This window comes from Microcebus murinus, chromosome 2 (assembly GCF_040939455.1).
Source record: "Microcebus murinus isolate Inina chromosome 2, M.murinus_Inina_mat1.0, whole genome shotgun sequence".
NCBI lineage: Eukaryota > Metazoa > Chordata > Mammalia > Primates > Cheirogaleidae > Microcebus > Microcebus murinus.
The window spans coordinates 10535925-10563598 of record NC_134105.1 but is presented as its reverse complement, the minus strand read 5'-3'; the positions used below and the strand labels follow the sequence as shown (position 1 = coordinate 10563598).

At 57.6% G+C, this 27674-nt stretch overlaps 1 protein-coding gene across 1 annotated transcript in view; it reads right to left on the bottom strand.

Moving 5' to 3' along the window:
• The window catches only part of PADI3 (peptidyl arginine deiminase 3), a 30864-nt gene extending 5304 nt beyond the window's left edge, over positions 1–25560 (bottom strand). The window contains exons 1-14 of the mRNA XM_075994479.1: positions 25429–25560; positions 16662–16842; positions 14420–14492; positions 11523–11584; positions 10497–10614; positions 9404–9529; positions 7676–7854; positions 7359–7462; positions 7151–7262; positions 5359–5466; positions 4050–4201; positions 2961–3105; positions 2751–2853; positions 10–89 (exon numbers count right to left, since the gene is read on the bottom strand). Of these exons, the coding sequence (XP_075850594.1) occupies positions 10–89; positions 2751–2853; positions 2961–3105; positions 4050–4201; positions 5359–5466; positions 7151–7262; positions 7359–7462; positions 7676–7854; positions 9404–9529; positions 10497–10614; positions 11523–11584; positions 14420–14492; positions 16662–16842; positions 25429–25520 (1635 nt within the window). The 5' untranslated portion in view covers positions 25521–25560. The remainder of the gene's footprint in view (positions 1–9; positions 90–2750; positions 2854–2960; positions 3106–4049; positions 4202–5358; positions 5467–7150; positions 7263–7358; positions 7463–7675; positions 7855–9403; positions 9530–10496; positions 10615–11522; positions 11585–14419; positions 14493–16661; positions 16843–25428) is intronic.
• Positions 25561–27674: the final 2114 nt, after the last annotated feature.

The window sequence follows — 27674 nt, the reverse complement described above, 5'->3', positions numbered from 1 at the left end:
CCCGCGTACCTGCACAAACTTATTAAAGCGGATGAGGCCTTCGTTGGAGAGCACCTGGTTGATGGACACGGTCTGGACCCGCTCGTCGCCTGCGAAGGGCAGAGACGGCAAGGGAAGGGTGGGAACGGCGCCCACGGGAGGCCAAGTTCACAGCGGCTGGTCCTGCCGAGTCAGCAGCTGACTTCCCTGCACCCACGTGTCGGAGCTCAGCTGGCCCCGTGCAAGCCTTGGGGTGCGAGGAGTGGGAGGCCCCGGTTGCCAAGTGCAGTGAACTTTAGACCTTCGAGTTCACTGGAAGTGGTGATGCCTTTAATTGGAAACTTACAACCGCCCCAGGGCACCGGGTGAGGCATCTTCCTCCTTTGGCGAGTGGGGGCTGGGCCAGGGCCAGCCTTTACAGGTCGGCTGGGCAGCGAACGCCCAGTTGTGGGATTTGAATCATCAGGCCCTGCCCCTGCCCTCCAGGGGTGACTGTATGGCAAGGAGGGGGCTTGGCTTGGCTCTCCCGCCTGCCTCCTGGGGGACCCGTGGACACGGGGCTGGACAGGGAAGAGAGCTTAGGGCCGCCGGCTCACAGCCTCACGGCTGCCATTTAGCAAGCACTTACCGTGAGCGGGCCCCGAGTACTGCACCCAGCGACTCAACCCGCACCGCGACCCAAGGTATCGCCATTGTCCCCACTTCACAGCTAAGCAGACTGAGGCTTGGAGAGGTCAGATGACTTGCTGTAGGTCACACAGCTAGGATATGGGGGGGCTTGTGATTCGAACCCAAGCCCGGTGCTCACAAAGGGCCTCAAGCCTTAACCAAGGGAGAGGGGAGGCTCCCTGGACCCGCCTGCACAGCTGTAGGTTCAAACCCCCTCCCCCAGACAGCTGGGGGCCAGCCCCAGCTCCACTGCATTCTGGCTAAGGCCTCGGGGCCAGCAACTTCCGCTCTCTGAGCTTCACATTCCTGGCTCTGAAGGGGGGTGACAGTCACCCCAGAGCTCTCGTGAGGATCAAATGGGATAGTGTGCATGATGCACACAGCACAGGCCTGGCACACCTAGGTGCCTAATAAGTGCGCTGGCTTCCATGTCTGTACGAGGCCACGATCACTGCCCGAGTGTCAGTTCTGGAGGGTGTGGCAGCTGCTTGTGTCCTGGCATCTGTGCATTCCCATCCCCCCGTCGGGCAGGTTGGCCTCGCGTGGTAAACGTGCTTCTCCCAGGAAAGACAAAAGCGGCCTCCCCTCCCCTCCCCTCCCCTCCCCTCCCAGCCCCAGCACCTAATTTGGATTTGAGGGTTTTTAAGGCTTAGTCTGGGTTCAAAGGAGTCTAGTCGTGTCCCTTTAGCAGCAACAAGGCTGGGGGAGATGCTCTCTCTTCCACTTTGCTGCCCGGGCTCCCGTGTTGTGCTAGAAAGAAGCCCCAGCAAACAGAACAATGGGACGGGAGCGTCCGAGATCCGCAGACGCTGTTCTCTCCAGGGCAGGTCTCGTGCAGGGCACCATCCACCTCCCGAGAGGCCACAGGACCAAGAAAATCCACCATCCCACAGGCTAGAGTGTCTCTGCCCTGAGACCCCTGGGGCGGGCGAGAGAGGAAGGGTGCTCTGGGATTCGTGCGGTCTGGGGACGGCAAGGCGGTGGATCAGAGACCCGTCCTAGCAAGGCCGCCTGCAGCCTGCAGCTCCGCCACTCTCCCTACCACAATTCCTCCGGTGCAAAGAGAACACCAGGGCCGCTTGTTCCAAAAGCAGGAAAAAAGGACCATTTAAGGTACGACAATATGAAGCTGTTTCTTTCCCCCGTGTTGTCTGCCTCTCGACCTGTCATGGTGTGTTTAATTTGCTATTTGACATCGCCCTCCTCCGTTGGGCACAGGACTCGTGTGGGGTAGGACAAGCCCTGCCTGAGACATGGTGCATGCTCACAGCCTACAGGTGGCGGGAGGGTGGCCAGGCCTCCTTGGCATGAGACCCGCGTGCTGTGCCCGGTGTAGGGCAGGGCAGAGAGCCAGGCTTCGCCTCTTCCCACAGGCCCACAGCCCCAAGCCATGGGGAACCGGTGACCTCCAGGGGGCCGCAGCCTCCGCACCCGGATGTGCTGGGTGCCCGAGCAAGGGTGGGCAAGAGGCTCGCCGCCACCGAGTGCCCACCAAATGCCCTGCAGGGACAACTGCTGCTGGGCCCACCCTGAGATGCCGAGGGGTGCGTGTGCCCAACCCCACCTCTGCTGGGGCAGAGGGCTGCAGCCTCTCTGGCCAGTGACAGAGACGGGGAAGCCTGGCCCTGGGCTCCAGGGGCCGTGGAGTGGATGGCAGAGAACCCATCCCAGGGAGGCCAGGAGGCCAGGAGGCTGGAAGGCCAGGAGACGGGACTGTTCAGGAGCAGAAGTTCCAGGCACCTGCACACACTTCATTGACCCATCAGATTTCACTTTCAAAACCCAAATTATGAGGATTCCAAGACAGTGACTGCAGAACCTTAAACACCAGACTCCATGGTGCCACTGCAATGGTCACATGCCGAAAAGCCACCGTGTCCCCACTCTGGCCACCGCCCACTGCCCACCGCCCTGCCGCAGCTCCACCCCAACCATGGTGGCGGTGGCTGGTGAAGCGAGGTGCGCAGGGGCAGGAGGAAGGGTCCTGAATTTGGGGGCACAGCCCTGCTTTAAACTTTGTCATCCCTCCCTGAGCCATGATACAGCTTAATTTGGGCGAGGGGCAGGCAAGCCGTGATGAGGGTCACGGCGCTGTCACCTACCAACGACCCCCTGGAACAGGAGGGCCCTGCCGTGGCCCCACTTCTGCTTTTCCTGGAAGAGCTTGAAGCAGGTGCCGGGGCTGGCCAGGAGCATCCGGAAGCCCTGCGTGCAGAGAACAGACCCGCCTGAGCCCCCTGCCCTGGCGTGGCCCCCTGGAGCTCAGCCCAGGCCCCAGACGCGGAGGAAAGGCTTGTCACCCAAGCCCTTACCTTCCCATCGGGAGCAGGGACGAAGCACAGGAACTCATCCACGTGGCCCACGGCCAGCCAGTCCACAAACAGCTCAATGGGGGGCTGCACCTTCTGGGCGTGGAGGAAGTCCCGCACCACCTGGGTGACCCTGCGGCCTCTCGACCTGGGCCCATGGGGTTAAAAAGACAAAAAAACGCTTACCTAAAAAAAATTCTGTGCAGAGAGGGAGTGACAAGAGTTCAAGGTTTCTGCAATATCTGATTTAAAAAAATACATATGCATTGCTTTTGTAAGCAGGAAAGACCACGAATATGTATATTTGAAATTCCACTCAGGGTGACTTCTGGATGGAGCAGACTCGGGACAGGTCAATCCCACGGGGGCAATGACCCACCAGGTCCCAACACCCAGGAGAACCCTCAGAGCCACCCTCACACCCTATTCCCATGTCCTCTAAGAGACTGATTTCAATCCTTATGAAAAGATCTCTAATGGCATGGCCCCAACTTCCTATTTCCAAGGGATCATGTATTTGAGGGCCATTAATCCCCTCCAAGTTTGACTCTGGATTCATTTATTATTTGATCCCAAGACTGTCCTAACAGCTAACTGGGTTGTCTCAATGTCTATGTCTTACACCCCCCTTCTGTTCTCTGGAAAAGATCTGATATTAGTCATTTACATGGTATTAAGAAAAAGCTTTGATGAATTAAATGCATTTTTCTCCCAGGACTGTTGAGAATGGAAACATTTTCTTCTATTACTATGAACGGATGGGCTCTGTTACTAGCATCATCTATTTATCTCCAGAATCAGATGACCTGAGTCCAGTCCTAAGTTTGCCTTCTGTGTAGCTCACTCACCCTCCCTGGGCCCACTTGTCAAATGAAAGGGTTGGACCAAAGGATCTTTAGGGCCCTGCTCTCTCCGCCTTTGCAAACTTCCCGAGGGAAGAGTGGACGGCGTTTGGTGAGCAGCCCACCACCCCCACCGCATCCAGGACTACAGTTGCATCACTTCTTCTTCCCAGTTCTCTTCAAGGGGTAGGATGGTCCCTCCCCCTCCCCCTGCCACCACCACCCCCCAGCCTCCTCACCCCCCTCTCACCCCGGCAGGTTGCCCCCGATGAGGATCCGCCCCAGGGGGTACTCCTTCCCATTGGCCGCCACCGGGGGGCTGACCTCCAGGTTCCCGAAGGAGTCCAGGCCGCTCACAGACCTGTCCTGTGGCTCCCGAGTCACGTAACCAAAGTCCGGACCCTGGAGAGGGAAACTGTGTCGCGAGGGGCGGAGGGTGCCAGGGAGGGTGTGAACAGCTTGCTGGGCTCTGCACTCCTGAACGCCGGGCTGGGAGTTGCCGCCCATTCTTCAGATGGAAATACTGAGTCAGAGACAGGGCTGGGGGGCTCTGACCCCGTCGACCCTTCCTGCGCACGCAGGGGCCACGGCGGGAATGCTCGGGTCCCGGGGCCCTGCTGCCTTGTCAGGGCAGCGTCAGCCCCAGGGTCACGGGAAGGCTCCGGTTGTCCCCGCACACCCCACTGGACGTGGAGCCCCGGCCACGCCATCTCCTTACGCGGCACGGCCTCCTGCCACGTCCAGCCCCAGGGCAGGTGCCAGCTCCAGCGGCCCGTGCTTGGGGACCAGGAGGCTGGTGCTGGCCCCCTGAGCCTCGGTCTTTAAACTCTGGAAAGGGGACCTGCCCGGGGCATCTCCCGGAAGGAACTTGGGCAACGCGGCCGCCAGGCAAGGGCTCCTAACGCCCGTGCGTCAGCGGGCGGGCAGAAGGGTCTCCTGTTCTCTGTGGCACCAAAGAAGTCGCCCCTCTTTCCTCAAGGGGGTCCTGGTCAACAACCGTCACCGTCACTGTCACCCTTTTTATCACCAATGGCGACACCGGCTGGCAGTGGTGCGTGCTCCCTCCGGACATCAGTGTGACAGTGAGAGGCTGCTCGGACACCCGGGAGCCTGGGGCTACAACACCATTTTCAGTGGTCGGGAAACGGAGGCTCAGAGAGGGGAAGACACTCATGCGACATCACACAGCATGTAAGTGACAGAGCTGGGTGGCTCTGACCCAAAAGCCTGTGTTCTTAATAGCCGCACCATCCTGCTGCCTCTCCCATCTGGGCCAGGTTTGGTAAACAGCAATGCAAGACGTCCAGTTAAACTTGAACTTCAGATAAACGACACATTTTTGTGTGTGTGTAAGTATGTCCCGTGGGATATTTGGGCCAAACTTACACCAAAAACGTACCGGTTGCTTACCTGAAATTCAAGCTTAGCTGGCATCTCCTGTGTTTTACCTGGCCACCCTACTCTCGTCCCGAAAGAACAAGGTTCCCAGGGCTGACCCCGGCGGGTCTGGGGCAAGGCCCCTGGGCTCTCGGGAGCGGGCGCGGCCGGGGACCGCTCACCAGGATCCTCTTGTAGGGGAAGTCCTGCAGCTCCCCGTTCCGCGGGGAGTCGAAGACCACCGGGAAGGTCTTGTGTGGCGCCTGGATGTAGCCCAGCTCCATCTCGTCCTGGGAAGGGGGGGAGAGACCCGGCTGAGCGCGGCCACAGCCGCCCCTGCTGCTCGGCACGGAGCCCCCGGGGAAGACCGCGCGCGTGAGTTCTCGGTCTCAGGCCTGTTTTGTCCCCGGAGGTGGGACAGAGGACTGGCATCAGGATGCCTGCTGACTGGTGTAGCACCTGGAGGCCCAGAGAGGGTGTGCATTTGCCCCGGGACACGCAGCAAGACACAGGCCAGGAGTGAATGAGCACATGGACATGACCTTGGGGATGTTGCCGTGTGTGCTGGGCCAGGGCCGGGTCGATACAGAGACGGCCTCGGGGCGGCCTGAGCTGGGCAGGGCCCAGGGGATCTGGGGGTCGGGTAGAGACGTGTCTCCTCCTCAACCCATAAACACGCTCCACTCTGGTTCCGGAGGCAAAGTTGGCCGCACCAATGAACATATCCAAAGATAAGTTCACCGCTATGTGTCTGGCCCTGCCCTAAGCTCTTTATGAATATTAACTCCCTTAATCCTCATGATATTCCTATGCATGGGCAAGATGCATGGGCATCTGTCACATGTCCCATGTGACAGATAAAGAAAAGGAGGAACAGAGAGGTCTAGTTATTTGTCCAAGGGCTCACAGCTAGTCAATAGCACAGCCAGGATCTAAACCCAGCCCCTCCTGCTCCAGAATCCTGCCCAAACCACCCCCCCCCTCACTGGACTCACCTCTAGCCAGCATGAAAGCTCCTTAGCTTGGCATTCAAGTCTCCTGCCTTAACCCTTTCCCTTCCCAGAGCCATTGCCCTGGCCAAAGAGAACACACAAGGGTCTCTCTCATGCCCCCTACCCCCGGGCCTTTGCACGTGCCGGTCCTCTGCCAGGACCACCACTCTGTGCAGCCTGGCTATTGGGAGCTTGGTCCCGGCACTGCCTTTACCATCTCTGTGGCCTCGGCCTGCTCCCCGAGAGCCCCTTCATTACGGGGGTACCCACAGGGATTGCCGGGAAGACGCAATGATGTCACATGTGGGCTGCAGCCAATGCTTAGCAAGTGGCAGCAATCATCACGCGCCCATCTGCCGCATCCTGTCCAGCTCAGCGGCCCTCCCTCCCAGTCCCCACTGGTTCCCCAGGAAGAGGTGATGCTGCCTCCCGCAAGCCCTGCGGTGCCATGCGGGCCACGCCCAAGCACCCTAGATCGTGGGAGTGGGGATTTTTTTAGCAATCATCAACCACAATGGAACTCCTTAGCTTCGACACTGCTGACATGTTGGACCGGATGATCCATTGTTGGGGGGTTTGTCCTGCACGTTGCTGGAGGTTTAGTGGCACCCCCGAACTCTGCCCGCTGAGGGCCAGCAGCACTAACACCCCCAGCGTGATAACCCAAAACGTCCCCAGACACTGCCGAATGTCCCCTGAGGGACCAAACTGCCTCTCATCGAGAACCCCTGGTCTGGCTGTTGAGGGCAGGGAGTGTGCCCCACACCCGCCCCCCGATAGGCCCAGCCCAGATCTGGGGGTAAACACGAGTTGACTCCGGCGTCAGCGTGTGCCTGGGTCTCCAGGAAGTTCTGGAGTGAGGCCTCCAGGTCTTGAATTAGAAGGAGCAGCCAGTACCCGGGAGCACCTGGTCCTCCTGGGTCGTTCTGGGCATCCCCCAGTGGGGCCGTCCTGCCCGGGCCTGCCCGCCAGCCGCGGTTACCTGGATCCAGCGGTCGTTGCGATTCTCGTCCTGCGGGCAGATGGTCAGCTTGCAGCCGGCCTTCCTGGCCAGCTCCGCCACCGCGTCCACGAAACACGTGTTGTTCCTCACGCTGCGGGCCAGCCCGGGGAGAGCGGCTCAGGACGGGGCCGGGGCCCGGGGGCCGGAGGGGCCACCTGGGTGAGGACACCCGCCGCCCCAGACTCACCTGCACACGTACACCTCCAGGGGCGGCTGGGTGCTGGGCGTCATGATCCAGGGTGCCACTCGGAACACCACGGTGTCGGTGAAGATCGGGGACTCGGAGAAATGCTGCAGGGGTGCACCGGGGGGGAAGAGCACTGGACTCGGAGTCCAGAGGCCCGGGTGGGAGTTCTGATCCCACCATCCTGGCCTTTAAGAGAGCCCCTTGCTTCTCTGCAAGACGGTGATGGGCAGCAGGGCGTTCGAGAAGTCTGGGGTCTTTCTTACCAGCGGGAGCCCTGTCTGCCAGGAACGGGCCCTGTTTAACCCCTCCGCCCCTACCTCATTGGAGTCGTCCAGCAGGGTGACGTGGAAGGAGAGGAGCCCCGTGAAGCCGGCGTCAGGGAAGGAGAGGCCCTCCACGTAGAAGCGCTCCTCGTCCCCGTGGTAGCGGGGCACCTCGTAGGACACCTTGTCTTGGCCCAGCACGTGCCTGTAGGCCTCGCACGAGTCCTCAGGACCTGCGGGGGAGGGGAGGGGAGGGGGGGTCGTGACTCCGGGCGGGCGCAGGGAGCAGGGGGGAGAGGAGGACGGTGACACCCGGTGTGGGCGCCGCTCCGGGAAGGGCGTTCCTGTCCATGATTTGGGGCTTTCAGAGGGCAATTGGGTGGCATCAACAAAGCAATGTTTGCCTCTAGCCCAGCAATCCCACTGCCAGGCGTCTTCCCTACGAAAACACACGTACAAATTCACAAAATACATCTGCACAAGGGCGTTCGCCGCTGCTCATTCATTCGGCAAGTATCTCCCGAGCACCCGCAGTGCGCCTGCGCGGCGTGGCCCTAGACTTGGGGCCCGGCCGTAAGGCAGGCCCCTGACCACAAGGAACCTGCAAGTGTCGCAAAACCAAAACCCTGCAAACCGCCGCACGTCCAGAGAACTGAGCACCGCGTGCTTTGGAACGGCCGCGGCTGGGGAAGATGTGCAGGATAATGACTCGGGGAAAGGAGCAGGTGGGAAAGCAGGACGTGCGCACAGACGCAGACTCGCGTGCACGTGGGCTGGAGGAGGACGAGCACAGGCCAGACTGTCAACAGTGAACACGCTTTAACGGTCAGATTTAGGGGCAGAGGCGGAGAACTCTTGCATTTTTCTTTCTACACTTTTATATGTTGTCTGATTGTTTTAAAAATGAGCATCTTATTACTTGCATACATTTTTAGTTTTCAAAAGCATTTAGACCTTGTATTTGCTGTGATTATGGCACCGTGGCTATCATAAAACAGCTTTTTTTTTTTTTCCTGGAGATGCAAACTGATTTGTGTCAGGGCGAAATCTGTGTGCCTGGGGCTGGCTTTACGAGGCTCCAGCAAACAAAAAGGGATAGATGAGGGCCACAGACCACACGGTGATGACTGTTGACTCTGAGTGACAGGCATGGGGGTCCATCACATTGCTCTTTTTTGTGGATGTTTGAAATTTTTGATAATGAGAATTTCTAAGCATGCTTAAAATATATTTTAAAAATATATTCAGGCCAGGTATGGTGGTTTACGCCTATAATCCTAGCACTCTGGGAGGCCGAGGTGGGACGACTGCTTGAGGTCAGCAGTTCAAGACCGGCCTGACCAAGAGCGAGACCACCATCTCTACTAAAAATAGAAAAATCTGCCGGGCATGGTGGCGCATGCCTGTAGTCCCAGCTACTCGGGAGGCCGAGACAGGGGGATCGCTTGAGCCCAGGAGTTTGAGGTTGCTGTGAGCTAGGCTGACGCCACGGCACTCCAACCCAGGCAACAGAGCAAGACCCTGTCTCTAAAAAAAAAAAACATAATAATAATAATAACGAAACTAAAATACACCCATCCCATAAAACGACGTCGGGCCAGGCCCCGTGCTGGGACTCTAGCTGATCGGTTCTGAAGCCCCCACTGCTGGCTGTTCTTAGTGTCACCCTAAAGGAGTCTCTGGGGCCCGAGGAGACCCTGCCCACAAACCCACGGCAGGAGGACGAAGCTCCTGGCGGGCCTGGCAGAGGCGCAGGCTGGAAGGGAGTCGGCGTGCACTCACCGCAGACGTGGAAGACCCGCGCCCGCTCAGCGTCGTGGCTGGAGGTGTGGAGGACGAGCCTGTGGTCGTCGAAGAGGGCGGCGGGGCCCTGGGTCCGCAGGACCATGACCGACATGTCTTCCAGGTCTGTGGAGCGAGACAGCGGGCGGAGACTCGGCCGTGGACGCCGGCGGGCGGTGTCCCAGCCAGCTCTGCGAACACACTGGAAACCACCGAGAGCAGACCACGAACACGCCCGTACGCGTGCGATGTGTTCAGCGACCTCAAGCCCTCCCCTGGGCCCATGTCCCCTCGTCTGCCCAGAGAGACGTGGCCTGTGGCACAGCCAGCCGGTCCCGGCACAGGACAGGTGCTCAGAGGTGTGTGCGGGGTCAAGGCCACCTGGCCGCACGCAGGGGAGGGTCCGAGTCTCCGTCCCGGCATCGCTCCCTGTGACGCCCACGCCAGCCCCTCCCTCCCCGCGCCTCGGGCTCTCGTCTCCACGTGGCGCCGCTTCCGAAGGCGGCTGGGACGTCTCCCGAGGGCGGCACCTGGCACAGCCCCGGGATGCGGCTGCCTCGTTCTCCACGGGGCTGCTGCCCCCGTGACTTAGCGGAAGGCGGCACAGCGGAAACAGGCCAGCGGTGCAGGGGACGGGCCCGCCCTTGGGCTGGAAGGGCAAGGCCTGGATCGGACGCACACTGGCTGTGCCACTTCGGGACTCTCCTGACCTCTGAGCTTCCACATTTTGTCTCTAAAACGAGGTAATGAGACCCCCAAACCCCTGCTAGAATGATTAAATGGGAATTTGGAGAAAGGGCCTGGTGCACAGCAGGTGGTCAAACAGTGTCAGCACCCTCCGCTCCCCTGGAGGGACAGAATGGGGGTGCCGCTTGTTCCAGAGTCTCTGCCCCGGAATGCCAGTGCCCGCCGGCACTGGGGGCACGAGGGAGGCAGCTGCAGCCAGAGATGGGTGTTCAGGAGCATCAGGGCGAGTTTGGGGCTGGAACTCTGACCCCGAGCTCTGGCTTCAGAGCTCCGCCTGTGGGCTGGAACCCCTGTGGGCACAGTGACCCTGAACACCCAGCGACCCGGGCGGCCCCGGCCCCCTCACCTTGCAGGCAGCGCACACGCCGGTCACAGTTGTCTCGGTCCTCACTACTCAGATCGTCGCGGTCACAGTTCACCAGCAAGATGGCACCGTGCCCACTGGGCCCCCAGACCCACTGGCGCTGCCAATGGCAAAACACAGCCCGTGATGGGCGCCCGGACCAGGCCTGTGCCTCCCTCCCCAGCAAGCTCCTGGCCCTTCACCACGCCCCGCAGGGATAGGCTCATTTCCACAGAAGCACCTCCTGCTCAAGAATCCTCAATGGCTCCCTATTGCCCAAACTCTCAAGTGCAAACCACAGAGCTGTCTTTCACTCCAGCCAGCGTCCCCTTTCTCAAGAGGCAGTCTCACAGCATGCCCGTTCCTCCACTTCTCCCTCCCTGCCTCTGCTCCTGCTGTGCCCTCCATCCCGAATGCCCTCCCTCCTGCGTCCCTCAGAGCCTACTCAAGTGTCCTTCCTCCTAGGAAGTCTTCCTTGCTCACCCACCCACCGTGACCTTCTCCTCTGAACTGTCAATACATGAGTGCCACCACCATTCAATCCAAAGTTCTTCAACAGTTTCGCACGTGGTAGATTTCCCTTTTCGCCCAGGTCAGGGGCATCCGCACATTATGGCCTGTGGGCCAGATCTGGCCCACCGCCTGGTTTTGTAAATAAAGTTTTATTGGAACACAGTCGAGTCGTCCATTAGTTTATATATTGACTGTGGCTGCTTTCACATTGCAGTGGCAGAATTGAGACAGCAGGGCTCCCAAAGCTTAAAATATCCCCTATGTGGATTTTATAGAAAAAGTTTGCCTACCCCTGCCCTAGATTATGAGTGTCAGGGCTGGGTGCCTCTCTGCCTGAAAATGCTTGATGATTTTCCTCCTGGTGAAAGAAGATCCCCAGCCATGCTGGTTCCTGTTTGGCTCCCCTGCACTTGGCATCAGCCGGGGGGCAGGGGACACCTGCCATGTCCTCGCCCCTCCTTCCCTGGCCTAGAGCAGCTCCACTCCCACTTTCCGTGCCCAGGCAGAGATACCTACCTTGTCCACAAAATTCCTGTCCTGCCTGTCCTCACGGAGCAGGTCGCAATCCAGAGAGATGTCTGCAAGGGGAAGGCGGTGGGTAAGCTGCTACAAAGTTCCCAAGAGCCAAGACAGGCCCGTGGCCTTTACTTTTTAACATCGACCTCAGAGCCCGTCTGGGAATGAGCAAATGTAAGTCGTTCCCAAGGAGACATGATCCAGGGTGAGGGAGTCTGCAGCCTCTGTCTTTGGGCTGGGGAAAGAGGCCTTGGTGAAGAAGCAGGGTCACAGCAAAGGCCCAGGCCAAATGCCGCCTCCTCCAGGAAGCCTTCCCTGACCCCTCTGTCATCAGCGTCCCTACACCTTGCTGTGTTGGGCACACCCTGCGCTGAGTCCAGGTCTCCTGGAACATTCTTGTCTCTATGAAGCTGCCTCGTCTCCTTCCGGCTGTGGGGCCGCCCTGAGCATCAGCTTCATCAGTTGCTCACACTCCCCACCCCCATCCCACCTTCTTAACTCTTCTCCCCAGAAACTGGAGGAGATTTTACAACACAAAGGGAACATTCAAGGGGTCAGAATCAATCTTCCTGCTCTGAAAAAATTAAGTATTCTTAGTTCTTAAAGAAGAGAGAGAGAGAGGGAAAGGAAGGGAGGGAGGAAAGAATGAATCTGAAATGACTTTTAAACATGAAAAGGTACCCAACCCCTGTGCGACAAATGGATAAATCTCACAAACATAATGTGGGCAAAGGAAGCCCCAGCACAAAAGAATATGTACAGTCTGGTTCCACCTGTAGGAAAGCAGACAGGTAAAACTAGACTGTATAATTTGGGTGTGCATATTTAGGTGATAAAATCAGAATGAAAAGCAAAGAAATACTTATCACCAGATAGTGGTTACCTGTAGGGGGAGGAAGGAGTTATGATCAGAGGGGGCATGGGAAGGTCTTTGGGGTGCTAGTCATGTTCTATTTTGACCTGGGCGATGGCTGTTTAGTGTGTGTGCACACAAGTAAAATTAGAAGCTTTATGCACTTTTCTGTATGTGTAATTTGCAATGAATGTGTGTATTCATATGCATTTTTCCATATGTGTATTTTGCAATCAATGTGTGTGTTTGGGGCTGGGGGTGGGGGAACGCCCAATCTCACTCCTAACTAAAGAAAGGCAAATTAAAGCAACAATAAGACACCAACCTATCAGATTGGCAAAAACGGGAAAACCTGATAATGCACAGTGTTGGCAAGGCACTTGCATATGCTGTTGGCAGGCATATAAATTGATACGGTCTCTTTGGAAAGCAATTTGGCAATATCTTTCAAAATTCAAAATATAGATTCCCTATAACTCAGAAGTTCTGTTTCTAAAAATGGTTCCTACAGATAAAACATTTTCAAATTTCTTGCTAATTGCTTTCCGAGTGCGTGTACCAATGCAAACTCCCACCCACTCCCGGGTAAGGAGCTTCCCAGCCCCACAACCTTGGCAACACTCAGTTAAGCATCTTTTCCTTGGGGCCTTCTCGTCTGTGAATTGCTTATTCATGTTTTTGCCAGTTTCTGTGAATTCTTGTGATCGGAGTTCTCCATGTTCTACATGCACCAAGGCAGCCACATGCATTGCAAATTTCTTCTCCCCGTCCATACGTTGACTTTTTACTTGTCCTCTGTTGTATAGAAGCTTTTAGCTTTAACAAGTCTAATTTTCAATCTTTCCCCATATGGTCTGTGCTTTTGTTTTCCCTTATTAAGGAAAACCTTCATTATATTGAGGACACAGAGATATTCTTTGCTAAAAGCTTTAACATTTTGATTTTCACCTTACGATTTTTAACTCACCTGAAATTTATTTTTGAGTATGGTGTGAGGCAGGGCTCCAAGTTCATCTATTTCCGCATGATGGGCACACGAGCATGGGTCTCCTCTCGGTTCTCTATCTGTTCATTGCTCTGTGTATGTAACCTTGCACCCTTGTCAGTGCCTCAAGGACTATAGCTTGAAAAAAGTCTTGCTGTCTGGAACTATGAGTCCCTACTCCACCCTGCTCATCCTCAAAATTGTCTTGGCTGTTCTTGACCTTTGTTCTTCCATATGAGTTTTGGGATCAGCTCTAAAAAGTTCTATGGAAAAACCATGTTGGGATTTTGATGGGAATTTCATTGGGTTTAGATCGTTTGATACTGTCACAGAGATCTTGAGCCTCTGTCCTGTTTTTTCATCTGTTTGTTTCATTCTTTTTCTCCCCTTGTGTTTCAGTTTGGGTAAATTCTATTGACCTAACTTCAAGTTCACCAATTCTTTCTTCAGCTGTGTCAGGTCTAGTGTTGAACGCATCAAAAGCATTTTTTGTGTCTATTACTGTGATTTTTATTTCTAGCATTTCCATTTGACTCCTTCTTATAGTTTTCTTCTCTATTGAAATTCCCCATCTGTTTATGCATGTTGTCCATCTTTTCTACTAGAACCTTTAACACAGGTACTTTACATTCCCTGTCTGATAGTTCTAACACCCGAGTCATCTTGCATGGAGGTTATATATCAATTTTTGGACAATTAGCAGCAAAACTTTAAGTTAGAACAAGCAGGGTCTAGTTCGCATCTATAGCATGCTTCCATTTGCTTATGAAAAAGGGGGAATATACAGGTATGTACATGTCTATTTGTATAAGTAGCACAGGTACACAGCATTTCTCTAGAAGGATGCTGGGTTTGGGGAAGTGGAAGTCTTGGGTTGGAAGGGAGGAGGTTCACTTTTCAACATATTCTTTTCTGTACTGTTTCAATGTTTTAAGTGTGTACTTCTTTAATTTTAAGATAAAACTGCTGCAGTTGATTTTTATAAAAAGACCCTTGCTCAGTGTCATTCCAACGGCCATGCCCCTGTCCTTGGCTGAGGTCCCTTGGCCCCCAACTTACCGACACAGGTGAGGTAGAGCACCGCGTAGGCCAGCGGCAAGGCCTCGCGCCTGGAGTGGTAGGAAATCTGAACCTGCGGACAGACAGGGCCGCGGTTAGGCTGGCAGAAGCCAAGAGCCCCCACCCCAAAAGCAGTTCTTGGGGGATCTGATGAGGAGAGGAGGGGCCTCAGGAACGTCTGTGTTTCCCAATCCAGCTCTTCCTTTAGCCTTCCCTGCGCCATCTTGTTTTTCCATGCCTCGGTTGGCAAGTCTGTAAAATGGGAACTATTTGTGAGGAGTCTATGGAGGCCTGAGTCCGGCCCTGCCAATGGCCGGCTTAGTGGTTTTGCAAGCCCCCACTCCCCTTTAGGTCTCAGTTTTGCCATCTGTAAAATGAGGGGTCTGGGCTGGGCAGAGTGTAGGGACACTGTCCAAGCCAACGTTCTCATCTGTGGGATTCAGACAGGCCGGGGCTCGAGCTCGGCACCCCCGGGCTCTGTGACTTCGGCCAAGGCCCCTCACCTTTTTGAACTGCCTCGCTTTTCTCATCTGCAAAACGGGGCCATACAGGTCTCTTCCTCAGAGGATCATGAAACAGTATGTGTGAAGACTGAGCCCATGGGCAGCGCCCGGGAAGTACCAGCCACCGTCCTCAGCGGCAGGCGGCGGCGTGCCAGGCTAAGCACAGAGCTCTGGGCCCAGATTCGGGCCCCACGGCTCGTGAACATCCTGAGAGCTTACTGATCTTCTCTGGGCCTCAATTTCCCCGGCTATAAAGTGGGATAATAACAGCTCCTGCCCCAGAGCAGTGATTATAGGCCGTGCAGATGAAAGGGGCGATGCGCGTGACATGCTCGCCGTGGCTCGAGCGCCAGTAACTGTTACGGGGCGAGGAGGAAGAGGGCGAGGACGACACTCCTGATGTAGGTCCCTCAACTCTCGGGCTCTGATGTCCCCATCTCAGCCAGAGGGTCAGGATCTTGCAGAGGCCACTCACCCCCTCAGTCCTGGGAGCCCCTAAATCCTGCAGTTACTGCCCCCCATGTGTCAAGCGCCAGGCTGAGGCTCGGCTCAGACACGCGATTACCTGGCTCCTGGCCAAAGCCAGGGCGGGGGTGGGGGTGGGGGTGGGGGGGACACTGACCTTCCTCCACCCTGGCGGCCACGGGGCCAAGGAATTCAGGGTGGGAGGCACCTACTCAGCCCCCAGTTCGGCAGGCACCCTAGAGGGGCCCCTCACAGGCTGTCCAGCCCTCTTGTCCAGCCCCTGGGACACCCAAGCAGTGACCCAGTACTGACCCTTACCAACTCTGCCACTCACTAGATCATGTGACTTCAGGTAAGCCACGTCCCTTCTTGGTCTCAGTTTCCTTGTCTGTAAAATGGGTTCACTGAGTCCTGCCCCATGAGCCTCAGGGAGCTCAGCGGGGAGGCTCGGTTCAGATGCGTGGGTGGGAAGAGAGGTGGGGGTAGTGGAGGGGACCTGTCCCCAGGTTCCCCAGGTGTCAGGCAGGTCGCACTGGGTTCTAGCGCTCTTGCCCACGGCAGTGTGGCCCCGGGACCTGAACCTTGCCTGCCCCACCTGTGAAGCGGGGAGCAGTCCCCTGCCTCTCGGGCGGCTGTGAGGGCCGGGCGAGGTCAAGGCCGCCCAGCACCTGGCACACCGACAGTGCTCCTTAAAGGGCCAGTTTCGGGAACATCGCTCCTGACGTGGACTGGGGCCCCACCACTCCCGCGTGCCGAGTGACGGTCCCCATCAGCTCGTGCCAAGCTCGAAGGCCACCCGTTTCTCCCACTGCAAATGTCCCCTACCCTGCGAACGGAGTCCGGAAGAGAGTGGGTTAGGGGAAAACAGCGCGTTGCAGAAACGTCACCTAGGAAGGGGTCTCCCCAGGCAGTGGTGTCCCTCCCCGTCCCTGCTTTCTCTTCGTTCAGAGAGGCAGAGATCCCCTAGTCAACCCTCGGCCTACAGATGGGGGAACTGAGGCCCAACACAGCAGAACTGGGACAATCTCTCCCTTCACAAGGGGTCTGTGGATGCAGAGAAGAGACAAGTGCTGGCTGGTGTTCTGCCCCACATCATAACGGTGTTATGATTGTCCCCATTTTACAGACGGGCAAACAGAGGCTCAGAGGGCGCGATGACAGCTGAGGACACACAGAGCTGGCATTCAAAGCCCAGCAGTCTGGCTCCAGGGCCAGGCGCTTGCCCCTGAGCGCTGCCTCCCCCATCCACCCCCCAGACCAGGGGACCGGCTCACGTGGCTGTCGTTGAGGTCGTTGCTGGGGGAGTTCATGACCACGATGATCTCCAAACTCGCATCGAAGTGCCACCGCCTGGTGTCTGCGCGCTCCCGGCCCCGCTCCACGCTGGGGGAGATGTAGATGTCCACACCGGGGGTCCCGTAGACCTCGAACATCTCTGTGCCCTCAGGCACTGACCTGGGAGGGACAGGGGGCGGCGGGAAGTGCTGAGGGCGCAGCCCTTGTTCAGGTATCTGAGCTTGGGCTCCAGCCCCGCTTCCTCCAGGAAGCCCTCCCGACCACCCCAGGCCTCGGTCCCTCACAGCAAGCCCTGGGAGGCAAGCCTGGACCACGCAGGAACACACACGTGCTCACGTTCCAAACTCCGCGTTCGTTGCCATTTCCCCTGTGCGTTTCTTTAGCTCCCAACAGAGCTGCAAGCTCCTCGGCAGTCAGAGCCCAGTGGTGGGCTCTATCAGCCCCCAGTGCAGAACTGGGCACGCAAAGCCCAGTGAACGCCGATCGGCAGCAAGCGCATGGACCCCTTTGGGTCCTGAGAGTGCAGCTTTAAGAAGAGCGGCTCTCACCCCAAGTCCCACCCTGTGCCTCCTTCGCAGGGATAAGATGACCCTGCAGTCTTCCCTGGGAAGGGCATTCAGTTTGGTCGAGTGCCTGGTGTGCTAGGCCCCTGACACCAGCTCCTTTCACTATTAAAGTCTGCAAGATGAGTGTCGTACCCATGTGACAGGTGAAAAAACAGGCTCAGAGAGGTCTATAACAAGCCTGAGGTCACACAGCATCAAATGGCAGAGCCAGGTATCTCTGACTCTGTCCACAGCGCTGCAGTGTCACCTGGAACACTTGCCCAGATTCGGTCAAACGACCAGGCGTCAATTGTAGTTTTAAAACATTCATGATGTCATCTGGCCCTGAGACTGCATTTCCCCCATTCCTGCTGGTCTGGGAGTCCTGATCATCCTCTGACTGTGGGCTGCCCGCTGTGCACCCAGGTGCTGCCAGGCCGAGGCAGGGGCATCCTCTGCTCTCCCACCACCCCGGAGCCTTTGATCCCGCCAAGGAGCTGAGGACCAGCATTGCCCGGGCAGCCAGATGGGGCTCTGGGCCGTGGAGTCACAGCTCAGCAGTGGGAACCACGTAGGGAGAGGCCACTCTGAATTGGAGGGCCCGGAAGGCTCCCTGGAGGAAGCAGCACACACATGGCCCTGGGGACAACAGTAGCGGACACTTGCTGAGCTCTCGATAGGCGCCCACTCTATTTGTGTTTCTTTCCATGCATTACGTCATGCAATCCTCTCAATAACTCTAGGAGGTAGGTAATATCTATTACTGTTGCCCATTTTACAGACGGAGAAACCGAGGCTAAGTAACCTGCCCAAGTCCATGAGGTCAGTAAGTGACAGGGCTGGGATCCAAAGCCAAGCCACCTGGTTCCTGAGCCCACGCTCTTGCCTATCGGCTCCCCGGGAGGAGTAATGACAATAATCACAGGGCCCGAAGCCCCCGTCCCCTCAGCCCTTGGCACAGCAGGCCTGGCTAAGCCTCTCCGCACGTGAGCCCCTCTGATCCTTGCCACAGCCTCAGGAGACTATAACTCCCGCTTACACATGGGGAAACAGGCTCAGGATGGGCAAATGGCTCCCCCAAGCCTGCACAGGTGGCCACTCCGTCCCTGGCCCTTCCCATTCCCGTCTCCACTCAGAGGAAAGCAGACTCTCCCAGACACCCTCTTCACCCCCGCCAGCAGGATTCTCATAGTTCTCAAAGCGGTTATTTTATAAGAAGGGAAATTAATCAGGCTCTGCTCCCCCGGCGGTGGGGGCCCACTCCAGTTCGAGGCCTCTGCCAGGTGTCCTCCCCAGGTGGGAGGGGCTGACACACCTGTTCCTCCTCCCAGGCAGGGCTACCAGTTTCAGCAAATAAAAAAACAGATATCAGTCAGGTGCGGTGGCTCATGCCTGTAATCCCAGCACTCTGGGAGGCCGAGGCGGGAGGATCGTTTGAGCTCAGGATTTTGAGCCCAGCCTGAGCAAGAGCGAGACCCCGTCTCTACTAAAAAAATAGAAAGAAATTAGCCAGACAACTAAAAATATATAGAAAAAATCAGCTGGGCATGGTGGCACATGCCTGTAGTCCCAGCTACTTGGGAGGCTGAGGCAGGAGGATTACTTGAGCCCAGGAGTTTGAGGTTGCTGTGAGCTAGGCTGACGCCACGGCACTCACTCTAGCCCGGGCAACAGAGTGAGACTCTGTCTCAAAAAAACAAACAAAAAAAATAGACACCTAGTTGGATGTGAATTTCAGATAAAAAAAAACAATAATCGCTTCAGTATAAGTATATCCCATGCAATATTTGGGATATACTTGTACCAGAAAAGTATTAACTGTTTATCTGGAATTCAAATTTAACTGGGCATCTTCTATTTGTCTGGCAACCTGTGATCTCCAGGACTGGAGGTGACCCTGGCCTGTTCTGCCCTGGGCGTGTGGGCTGGGCCCCGGCAGGGGACATGGAGGAGCTGGACAGAGAGGCGTGGAGACACAGAGACGGGGACAAAGAGACTTGGAGAGACCTAAAGAGATACAGAGTCAGAGACAGGGAGTCAGAAAGACAGAGACACGGGGAGACAGAGCCGGGCGGGAAAGGCACCTCTCACTCGCAGGGAGACGCTTAGCTCCTGCCTCAGCCCCACTCCCCGGGACACCTGACCTCCGCTCCCCAGGAAGCTTGTGACCTTTTGACGGAGCTCCCCAAACCCCAGGCTGCCCCTTGGCCCCAGGTGTCCCTGAGCTGGGGCTGAGCGCCCGAGACGGTCCTTCCGGTGGGACCCCTCCCCACCCCCTGCAGTTCCCAAACCCAGCCCCGGCCCTCCCTGCGCCAGGCCCTGCGTGAGTGCTGGGGGTCCCTGATGGGGTGGAGGGGCCCCGGGACAGTGGCCCAGGCAGGGCCTTCTCCCAGAGCGGGAACAAGCTACGTCCGAGGTCGGGGAAGGGAGAGGCCGCAGAAGCCGAGGGCTTGGGTGGTGCCGAGACCAGAGTCAAGAATTAGGTTCTGCACCAGGCTGGGTCACACATCGGCCAGGTGACCTTGACTAAGTCACTCTGTCTGGGCCCGGTAATCTCAGCTATAAAGTAGGATAATGACACCTACTCGGCCAACCCCACGGGCAGTCACGAGGCCCGAGTGCGATAATAGGCAGGAGAGGTTGGAACACCACCGGCCCAGGCCGGGGAAGGGGTTATTACAGTAAATTAGGGTGTAGGAGTGGGCGTATGGGGGCAGGTGGAGGCAGGGCTGGGGGGCTGGGGGAGGCACAAGGGGGAGACCACGAGAGGGGAAAGTGTTTCGCCATGGGCCTTTGGAGGTCAGGTTTAGACTCAGGCTGTAACAAGCTTGTTTTCATTTCCTCCCTAGGTAATGGGGAGCCAGCGATGGTTCTTGATCGGGAGGGGCGACACGGTGGACCCTGGGGCCAGGCAGCCTGGGTGTGTGAGCTTGAGGGAATGACCCTCAGGGTCGACACCTGTCTGGTGGAGAATGAAGGGAAGATGAAAGGAGCCAGTGTGGGCAAAGCACTGAGGATGAGCGACAGTCATGCCCTCTTTTCACTGCTGGGGAAACTGAGGCCTAGAAGGGAAGCAAGTAGAAGGTAGGGCTCCAGACCCCAGCCCAGCCCTCATGCGGGTCATGCAAGCTGTGAGTGAGGGGATCGCAGGGCTGGCTGCTGGGAGGAGACCCCTTGTCCAATAGGGGAGGACCCGGTTCCCCATTTCCCGGAGGGTAGAAGCAGCCAGAGCCCTGCCTGGACAGAGTTCTTCCTCTGGCCAGGCCACTCGAGCTGCCAGCGTGGCAGAGTCCCCACACGCTGGCTCTGGGCGGCGCTGGACAGGGTTCCCGGCCCAGCCCTGGGGGAGCGCGGTCAGGGCTTGAGCTCTTCCCCGCTGACGCCATCCACACACAGGACTGTCCGAGGTCCCCCGGGCGGCTGAGGGCCCAGCTGGCGCGGCAGAGCAGGGTGAGCGGTGGGTGGAGCCCGCCGGGGGCCGACGGCTCTCCTGTGCTGGGACCGAGCCCGTTCCTGAGATGCAGAACTCGCTGTGCTAAAATTCGGAAGGTCCCGGCAAACCGGCACAGTGGTCACCCTAAAAGTGTCCAACCTCAGACCCACCTTATTGAAAATGCAGATTCTGAGAACCAGAAGCGCTGTGGGCAGGGCGCTGGAACCCGCATTTGAAACCATTCGGACGCTCACTGACATCTGGGAGCCACGGCTAGGAGCGGGCTGTCCCAGGAATGCTGGTCCCTGGCCCCAGGGAGTGTAGGGGTGACTCGGGTCTTCCTTTGAGCTCCTGTGTCACCTCCGTTAATGGTGAGGAGGAAGATGGCGACAGTGGAGATGAAGGTAGCTCCCACAGCCCTGTGATGTGCATGCTACTACCCCCACCTTACAGTTGTGAAAACTGAGGCTCAGAGATGGCAGGCGACTTGACCAAAGTCACACAGCTGGTGAGTGACGGAGCCAGGACTCACAGCCAGCGCTGTCCCCACTCCCCTGCAAACAAATCCATCCTCCCCCTTCATGGGCTCAGGGCCTGGGCGTCTGAGAAAACCGTACCGGATATCCCAGGGGCTGAGAAACTGATGGGAAAGATCCCCAGGGCTGAAAACAAAAAAGTTGGCGAGAGGATTAACAAGGTTCCCACCGAGCTGGCCCGCCCGGGGGCAGAGGAAACCGAGGCCCAGACAGCTGAGCTCTGGGTGGCGGTCCCCCCAGTCCACGAGGCTGCCGGGCCGCCCAACTCTGCCGGCCTCCTCGACAGAAACGCTGCCCCCCCTGAGTCCTGCCCTTCCCTCCATGCCCACCCTGGAAACTGGTCCGCACAGGGCTGTCCCCAAAGCCTCGGCAGCCCTGACAGCCGGAGACACGGCAGCCCCAGCTCTCCGCGCGGGCAGGCCCGAGCTCTTGCTCCGGACAAAATCCCGGTCGTCGGAAGGGAAGCTGCTCTGTCAAATCGTGGAGGGGCCTCAGGGGCCTCCGTGAGAGGAGCTTGAACCCCGCTATTCTAGCCCAACCTCTTCAGGGCCTTTATGGGGAAACTGAGGCCCAAGGAGGAATAGGAAGGTGCTCAAGATGACACAGCCAGTGGTGACAGAGCCAGGACCAAAACTCAGGATTCCCGGCTCCGTCAGGCAGCCAGCAAGCAGAGATGAGAGTCGCCCGCCCTGGCAGGGAGGGCAGGTTCTCAACCCTGGTGCACATTCACGCCCGGCGGGTCTCGAAAACCCTCCGACGCGGAGGCCCCAGAGCAGCTGGGCCGAATCGGCCTGTCCCGGGCGGGGCCGCGGCACCTGTTCTTTCTAAAGGTCCCAGGTGGTTCCAGCACGCGGCAGGGTAGAGGAGCTCTGGGCTGGAGAGAAGGGGAGGGTGACAGCTCACTGTTCTGCCCTCCCTCTTCTGCAAGTGCTGCCACTTGGGGTCCCTCCGAGGTGGGGGACGCGTGTACCCCAAGGTCAGGGCAGCCCCTCTCAGAGGTGTCTGGGCTGTCCTCAGAAAGGGACTAAAAGACTCGGCCGCCTTCCGGGCTGCTGTGAGCGCCGGGCCCCTCTGCAGCCTCTGCACACCTGCCCCTTCCAGCGACCCCTGGACTCGGGGCGCACACAGCTGTGCATCGGGGAGCACTCGGAGCCGAGTCCTCCAGCGCAGGGGCACCCCAGCCCCACCAGGACCCCCACTCCGGGCGAGTCTCGGCACCTCCGTGACTCAGTTTCCCCCTCACCAACAGTTGCACATCATTTGTTTGAACTGGAAGACCTGGTCTCCAGTTTCAGCCTGGTCCCTAACTCGCTGCGTGACCCTGGGCAAGGGTCCGGTTTGCCCATCTGAAAAACGAAGGGGCGAGTAGGACCCCACAGATGCCTCCCTTCAACCTGGACTCTGCCCCCCACGCCCATCAGGTGATGAATCCCAAAGGTGCCCGGCCCAGTCCGGGAGTGGGTCAGTCCCTCTGCCACTCGTACCCCTGGAGGCGAGCCCCACGCTAGAGGTCATCCCGAAGTTCCCATTTTGCCCAGTAAGAACCAAGCCAGCTTTCCTCCCACCCCACGGCTCCGTGCTGAGAAGGAGCTACATGGAAACCACCTGGGCGGTGGGACTTGGTGGCATCCGGTTCACGTCTCAGCTGTGCCTTGTGGCGTGGGACTTGTCAGGCACCATCCCTCCCAGCCGCCTCCCTTCTTGCATCTGTAAAATGGGGACTTTGAAGTCTGCCTCCCGTGACAGTGAGGAGCAAATGAGACACCCGGCGCCCAGTGAGTGGCTCAGGGCACCAGGGTACTAGCCTTCCTTCCCTTTCCTCTGTCCTGAGAATTATTGCTCAGGAAAGAAAAGCCCCCAGGTCTAGAACATCTCCAACTCCTGGAGAGACAGGAAGACAGGATTGAATCTATTGATGGTCTTGCCTGTGCTCATCCTTCGATGCTCTGATTGGTGCCCTCCTCCAAGAAGGCTGCCTTGATTGCTCGGCCTGCGCTCATTTCTCTTCTCATCCCCACCTTTCTCCCAGTGTGGTTCAGAGGCTGTTCCCCAGCCACCTTGTGCATGGCAGGTGTGGGGTGCTTGAGGCTGTCCGCATGCCTAGGACATAGCCTTAAAATGACGACAATGATGACGGTAATGACTGCTCACAGGAGCCAGCATCAGTTAGATACCTTGCAGGCACCCTCCCATTCACTCCTCCTGACCCTTTGAAGCAAGGCTGAGCTGTTTGGATTGCATCTGGCTCTGCCATTCACTGGCTGTGTGACCTTGGGCAAGTTATTTAACCTCTCTGTGCCTCAGTGTCCTCATTTATAAAACGAGTATGGTGATAGTGCCCGCCTCACAGAACTGTGGCGAGAATGAGTAACGTGCTCAGGGCAGGGACTGCCGTGGGCCAGGTGCTCAGTGTCGTTGCTGATAGGATTATTATCCCCATTCTACAGATGAGGAAACAGAGGCTCAGAGAGATTAAAGGGCTTTCCCAAGGTCAGACCGCTGGGAAGTCACAGAGCAGGACGCGGCCGCCACACCTACTGCCCTTTCTCTTGCCGGCCCACAGGCTGAGCACTGAGGATCGCTGTATCTCCGCACGGGGTGGTTTTGCCACGGGGGCCCCAGAATCGCACAGTTGACGATTCTGGAGCTTCCACCCCCACCCTGTGGCTGTCCCACCCCGTGGCTGTCCCACCCATGGGGTTCTCTGCAAATCCCCGACACGGCTCATCTCAGGTGACACCAAGACGCTGCGGCCTTTGCCCCTGGTCACCCTGACCCGTCCCCTGTCCTTTAAGGAAGCTCTGTGGGGAGGAGCCAGCGCCAGGCTTCCCGGGGCAGGTCAAACTGGACACACATCTGCCCCACGGGCACCAGGCAGCTGCGGCAGGTGAGTCACTCCCCGGAGCGGGCAGCGGCGCCAGGTCACATGGCACCCCTCCTCTCGCGTCACCCCTCAGCACAGCTCTGTGGCTGCACCTCCTTCAGTAGCCGCCGGCTCCCCTCCCTACTCCTCACTGCCCACCCACCAGCTACAAGGCTGGGCCTGTCCAGACTGGGTTCACTCCCGTGACCAGCTCCTCACCCCTCTCCTCCAATCCCCGGGACAAACCCCACCGCGCTTCCCACTGCGTTCACCCTGGCTGTAAAGGTCTTAGTCCAGGATACTTGTTCCCACTGGGTGGGTGATTGTGCCCCCAGGGCACGCTGGGCAGCATCTGGAGACGTTTCTGGTTGTGGCAACTGAGGGGTGTGCTACCAGCCTCTGGTAAATAGAGGCCAGGTGCCGCTCAATGTCTTACAGTGCCCAGGACAGCCCCTGCGACAAGCAATCATCTCAGCGTCCCGATCACCTGTTCCCAGCTCCGCCTTATGCCTGGGACCCTGGAAGCTCCTCAAAAGCCTAAGAAGCCAACTCCCCGGTGGTTCCTGGAGTCCAGCTCCCAAAACCTGCCCAAACCCCCTTTTCTTCCTGGGAGAGAGAGAAGATAGGCCCTAAGGGCATGAGCTGGCACACAGCAGAGGCATGACGCACGGCGTTGAATGGCCAGAGGAAACCAGACCTGAAATCCCTCAAGTGGCAGAGCAGCTAAAAGCATCAGACTGTGGGTTTAAATCCTGGCTTTGCCACTGTGTGACTTAAGGGAATGGCTCGCCCCCTCCATGACTTGGGTTTTCCCTTTGGTCCGGTAGGATGGTGCTGATAATGAACCTGACTCATAGGGTTGTTGCAAGGGTTAAATTTGAGTTAGTGTTTGAGGGTTAAATTCAAGAGTTTTTTTCAAGCTCTTAGAGCAGTGCCTGGCACATAGTAAGTGCTATGTAAGTACATATGGTTTTTAAAAAATGATTGACACTCTGTTTTTAGGCTCACAGGCGTAAGATGGGGGTGGAGGTATATGCCTCTTCCTATTCTCATGTGCTCCAGACAGACGCCCAGCCCAGCCTGCAGGATCCTTTGGACAGAGAGAGTGCCCAGTTCCCCCCAGCCACCAGCCGTGGACCAGAGCTCAGCCAGTGCAAGCCTCTTCTACCCTGTTCAGCCTCCCACACTTTAAATCCCCTGGCTGGGGTCTTCAAGAAACCCCGGCTGACCAAGGCAAGGACCCAGGCTTCCCTGATTAGCTGTTTTTCCAAGGTCAAGGCTGGGGAGTGGGCAGCCAAGCCAGGCCTGAGCCTGTAGAAGCCCTGCCCAGCTTGCAGGGAAGAGGGCCAGCGCGCCTCTGGGTCTTACCCATAAATGTCCACGAGGGTCTCCACGCCAGCCACACACACGGCGCTGGTGGGATGCTCCAGGGACACACGCACCATCCTCTGCAGCGACATGGTGGCCTTGGACTGGGCTACCACCACCAACCCCAACACTGCCCCAGAGGCCCTTCACGATGTGGTTTAAACATCCCTGGCCCCGCCCCTCCCGCTCAGGGTGCTAGCTCATTGGCTCCGGTCCTGGAAGCCCAGCCTCCTCCCCAGCCGAGAGCTCAGGATTGGCTGGAAGGGACCCAGTATTTGCATATGCACCTGTTGCCCCCACGGCAGCAGCCAGGGAGTTAATTTCTTGCTCTAAGTCCCCACAGATACCTGTCCAGGGCACCGCAGACTGGTGGGGGAGGAGGATGTGCAGAGATGTATAGTCTTGATCTTGGACCCGTCCTTAGCCCTGACCCCTTTTTCCCCGCATTTTCAGAGACACCATGGTTTAGCTGGGAGCTTCCCAACTCCGCTGGGGCAGCAGGTGAAAATGCAAATTTCTAGGCCCCGCTCCAGGCTGACGCAGCATGTTGGGGGTGCCTCCGGCATCTGGATTTTTTACAAGCACCTCAAAGGATTTTGATGCCTTTTGAGAAACACTGACTTATTTTTATTTTATTTATTTATTTATTTGCATGTATTTTAAAGGCAGACTTGGTTTTAGCCCTGCCTCAGCCACTTCCTGGCCGGGCAACCTTGGGCAAGTCTCTTCATTGCTCTGTGCCTCACTTTCCCGTCTGAGCAATGGTTGCTGAGCAAATGGGCCAAGGTTGGCAGAGCTCTAGGATGGGGCTTGGCATTGTCGAATTACTATTGTGGGTATTATTATTATTAGATGCCAAAAACCTCTGAAAGAGGATCGACGATGAGGGTGAAAACCCTCCCCAGCCAGGGGGAGTTTAGAATGTCAGAGTAGGAAGGCTTACCCCTCAGGTGGGGAAACTGAGGCCAGGGGTGGCATTTGGGCACCCGAAACAGCAGGAACAAGGGCTCTGGGGAGAGGAGGAGTCTTGGGTTCAGAGCCAGGCTCCACCGTGCACCCACGATGCAGGGTAGGGGCAATGTCTCCTCTCCGGGAGCCTGAGTTTCCTCACCTGTAGAAAATGCAGCTAATCACTGGCCCCGGGAGAGATAACAGCGGATGCACTCCACGGGCAAGGGCCCAGAATGTGCTGAATAAAGGCCTCCTCCCTCCTCCCTCCTCCCTCCTCCCTCCTCCCTGGCAGTGCTAACACTCCGGGCGGGGTGGGGACCAGGACCCGCTCCCCAGCATCCCCAGCTCAAGGATCTCAGCAGGACCCTGAGACTGTCGCTCCTGGGTCCCAGTTTCTAGGAAGCACGTTCTCTTCAAGGAGAGCCGCTGGGCTGCTGGGTCAAGTGACAGCTTCACTTTTCTCAGCTGTACAATGGCTTGGTGACTCGCTGAGCTATGGGTTAGAGTTCAAACTCAGGAGGAAGACCCATGGTCTCCCTAACCTGCTTGTGAGCACAGCTGGGGAACAGAAAGAAAGCCGAGGCTCCCCCTGGGCACTACCAGCCTCCTGCTCAGAGCCCTTTGTCTCTCTTGGAAGGAGACCCATGACTTCACTTCTCCCCCGTTAATACCAGCTTTTAGAAACAGGTCTGTGTCTCATTCAGACTAAAGTGTCAATGACGTATGGGCAGCAACTTTTTCCCTCTCAGTCCACAACAAAAGCTAAAATGAAAAAAATGAGTGAATGAGTGCCAAAGGGTGTAATCTGAGGCAGCAGTAAGTGTGTAAGATGAAAAGGGGATATGTTTAGGCCTTGGAATCAGACCACTGAGGCCAGGTAACTTAGAGACACTTTAAAGGCACAAATGGAAGGGAACTGGGGTGGCCTGTGGTCGTGGGCACTGCCTCTGCCAACAGGGCCCAGCTGCCTCCCCTGACCTCTCTTTGGCGTCCTTAGAGATGGAGGTGGCCCCGGGGAAGGGAGAAGAGAGGAAGAGGCAGGACCCGTCCCTCCCGTGGTGCCCATCTCAGCAGGACCCGTCGGCCCCAGGGCAATGGGCATGTGCCGCCGTCCTGCTGAGTCAGCCTGCCTGCCCGGCGTGGCCTTGGCGCTGGGAGGCTGTCCCTGCGAGTAGGGGCTGCCAGTGCCAGCAGAGTGAGGCCAAGGAGCTGGCGGCCAGGCTGGACTGGAAGCAGCCCCCGCTCACCCCCACCGGCCGCAGCCCAACAACAGAGGCCAATGAGGCAGTGCTTGA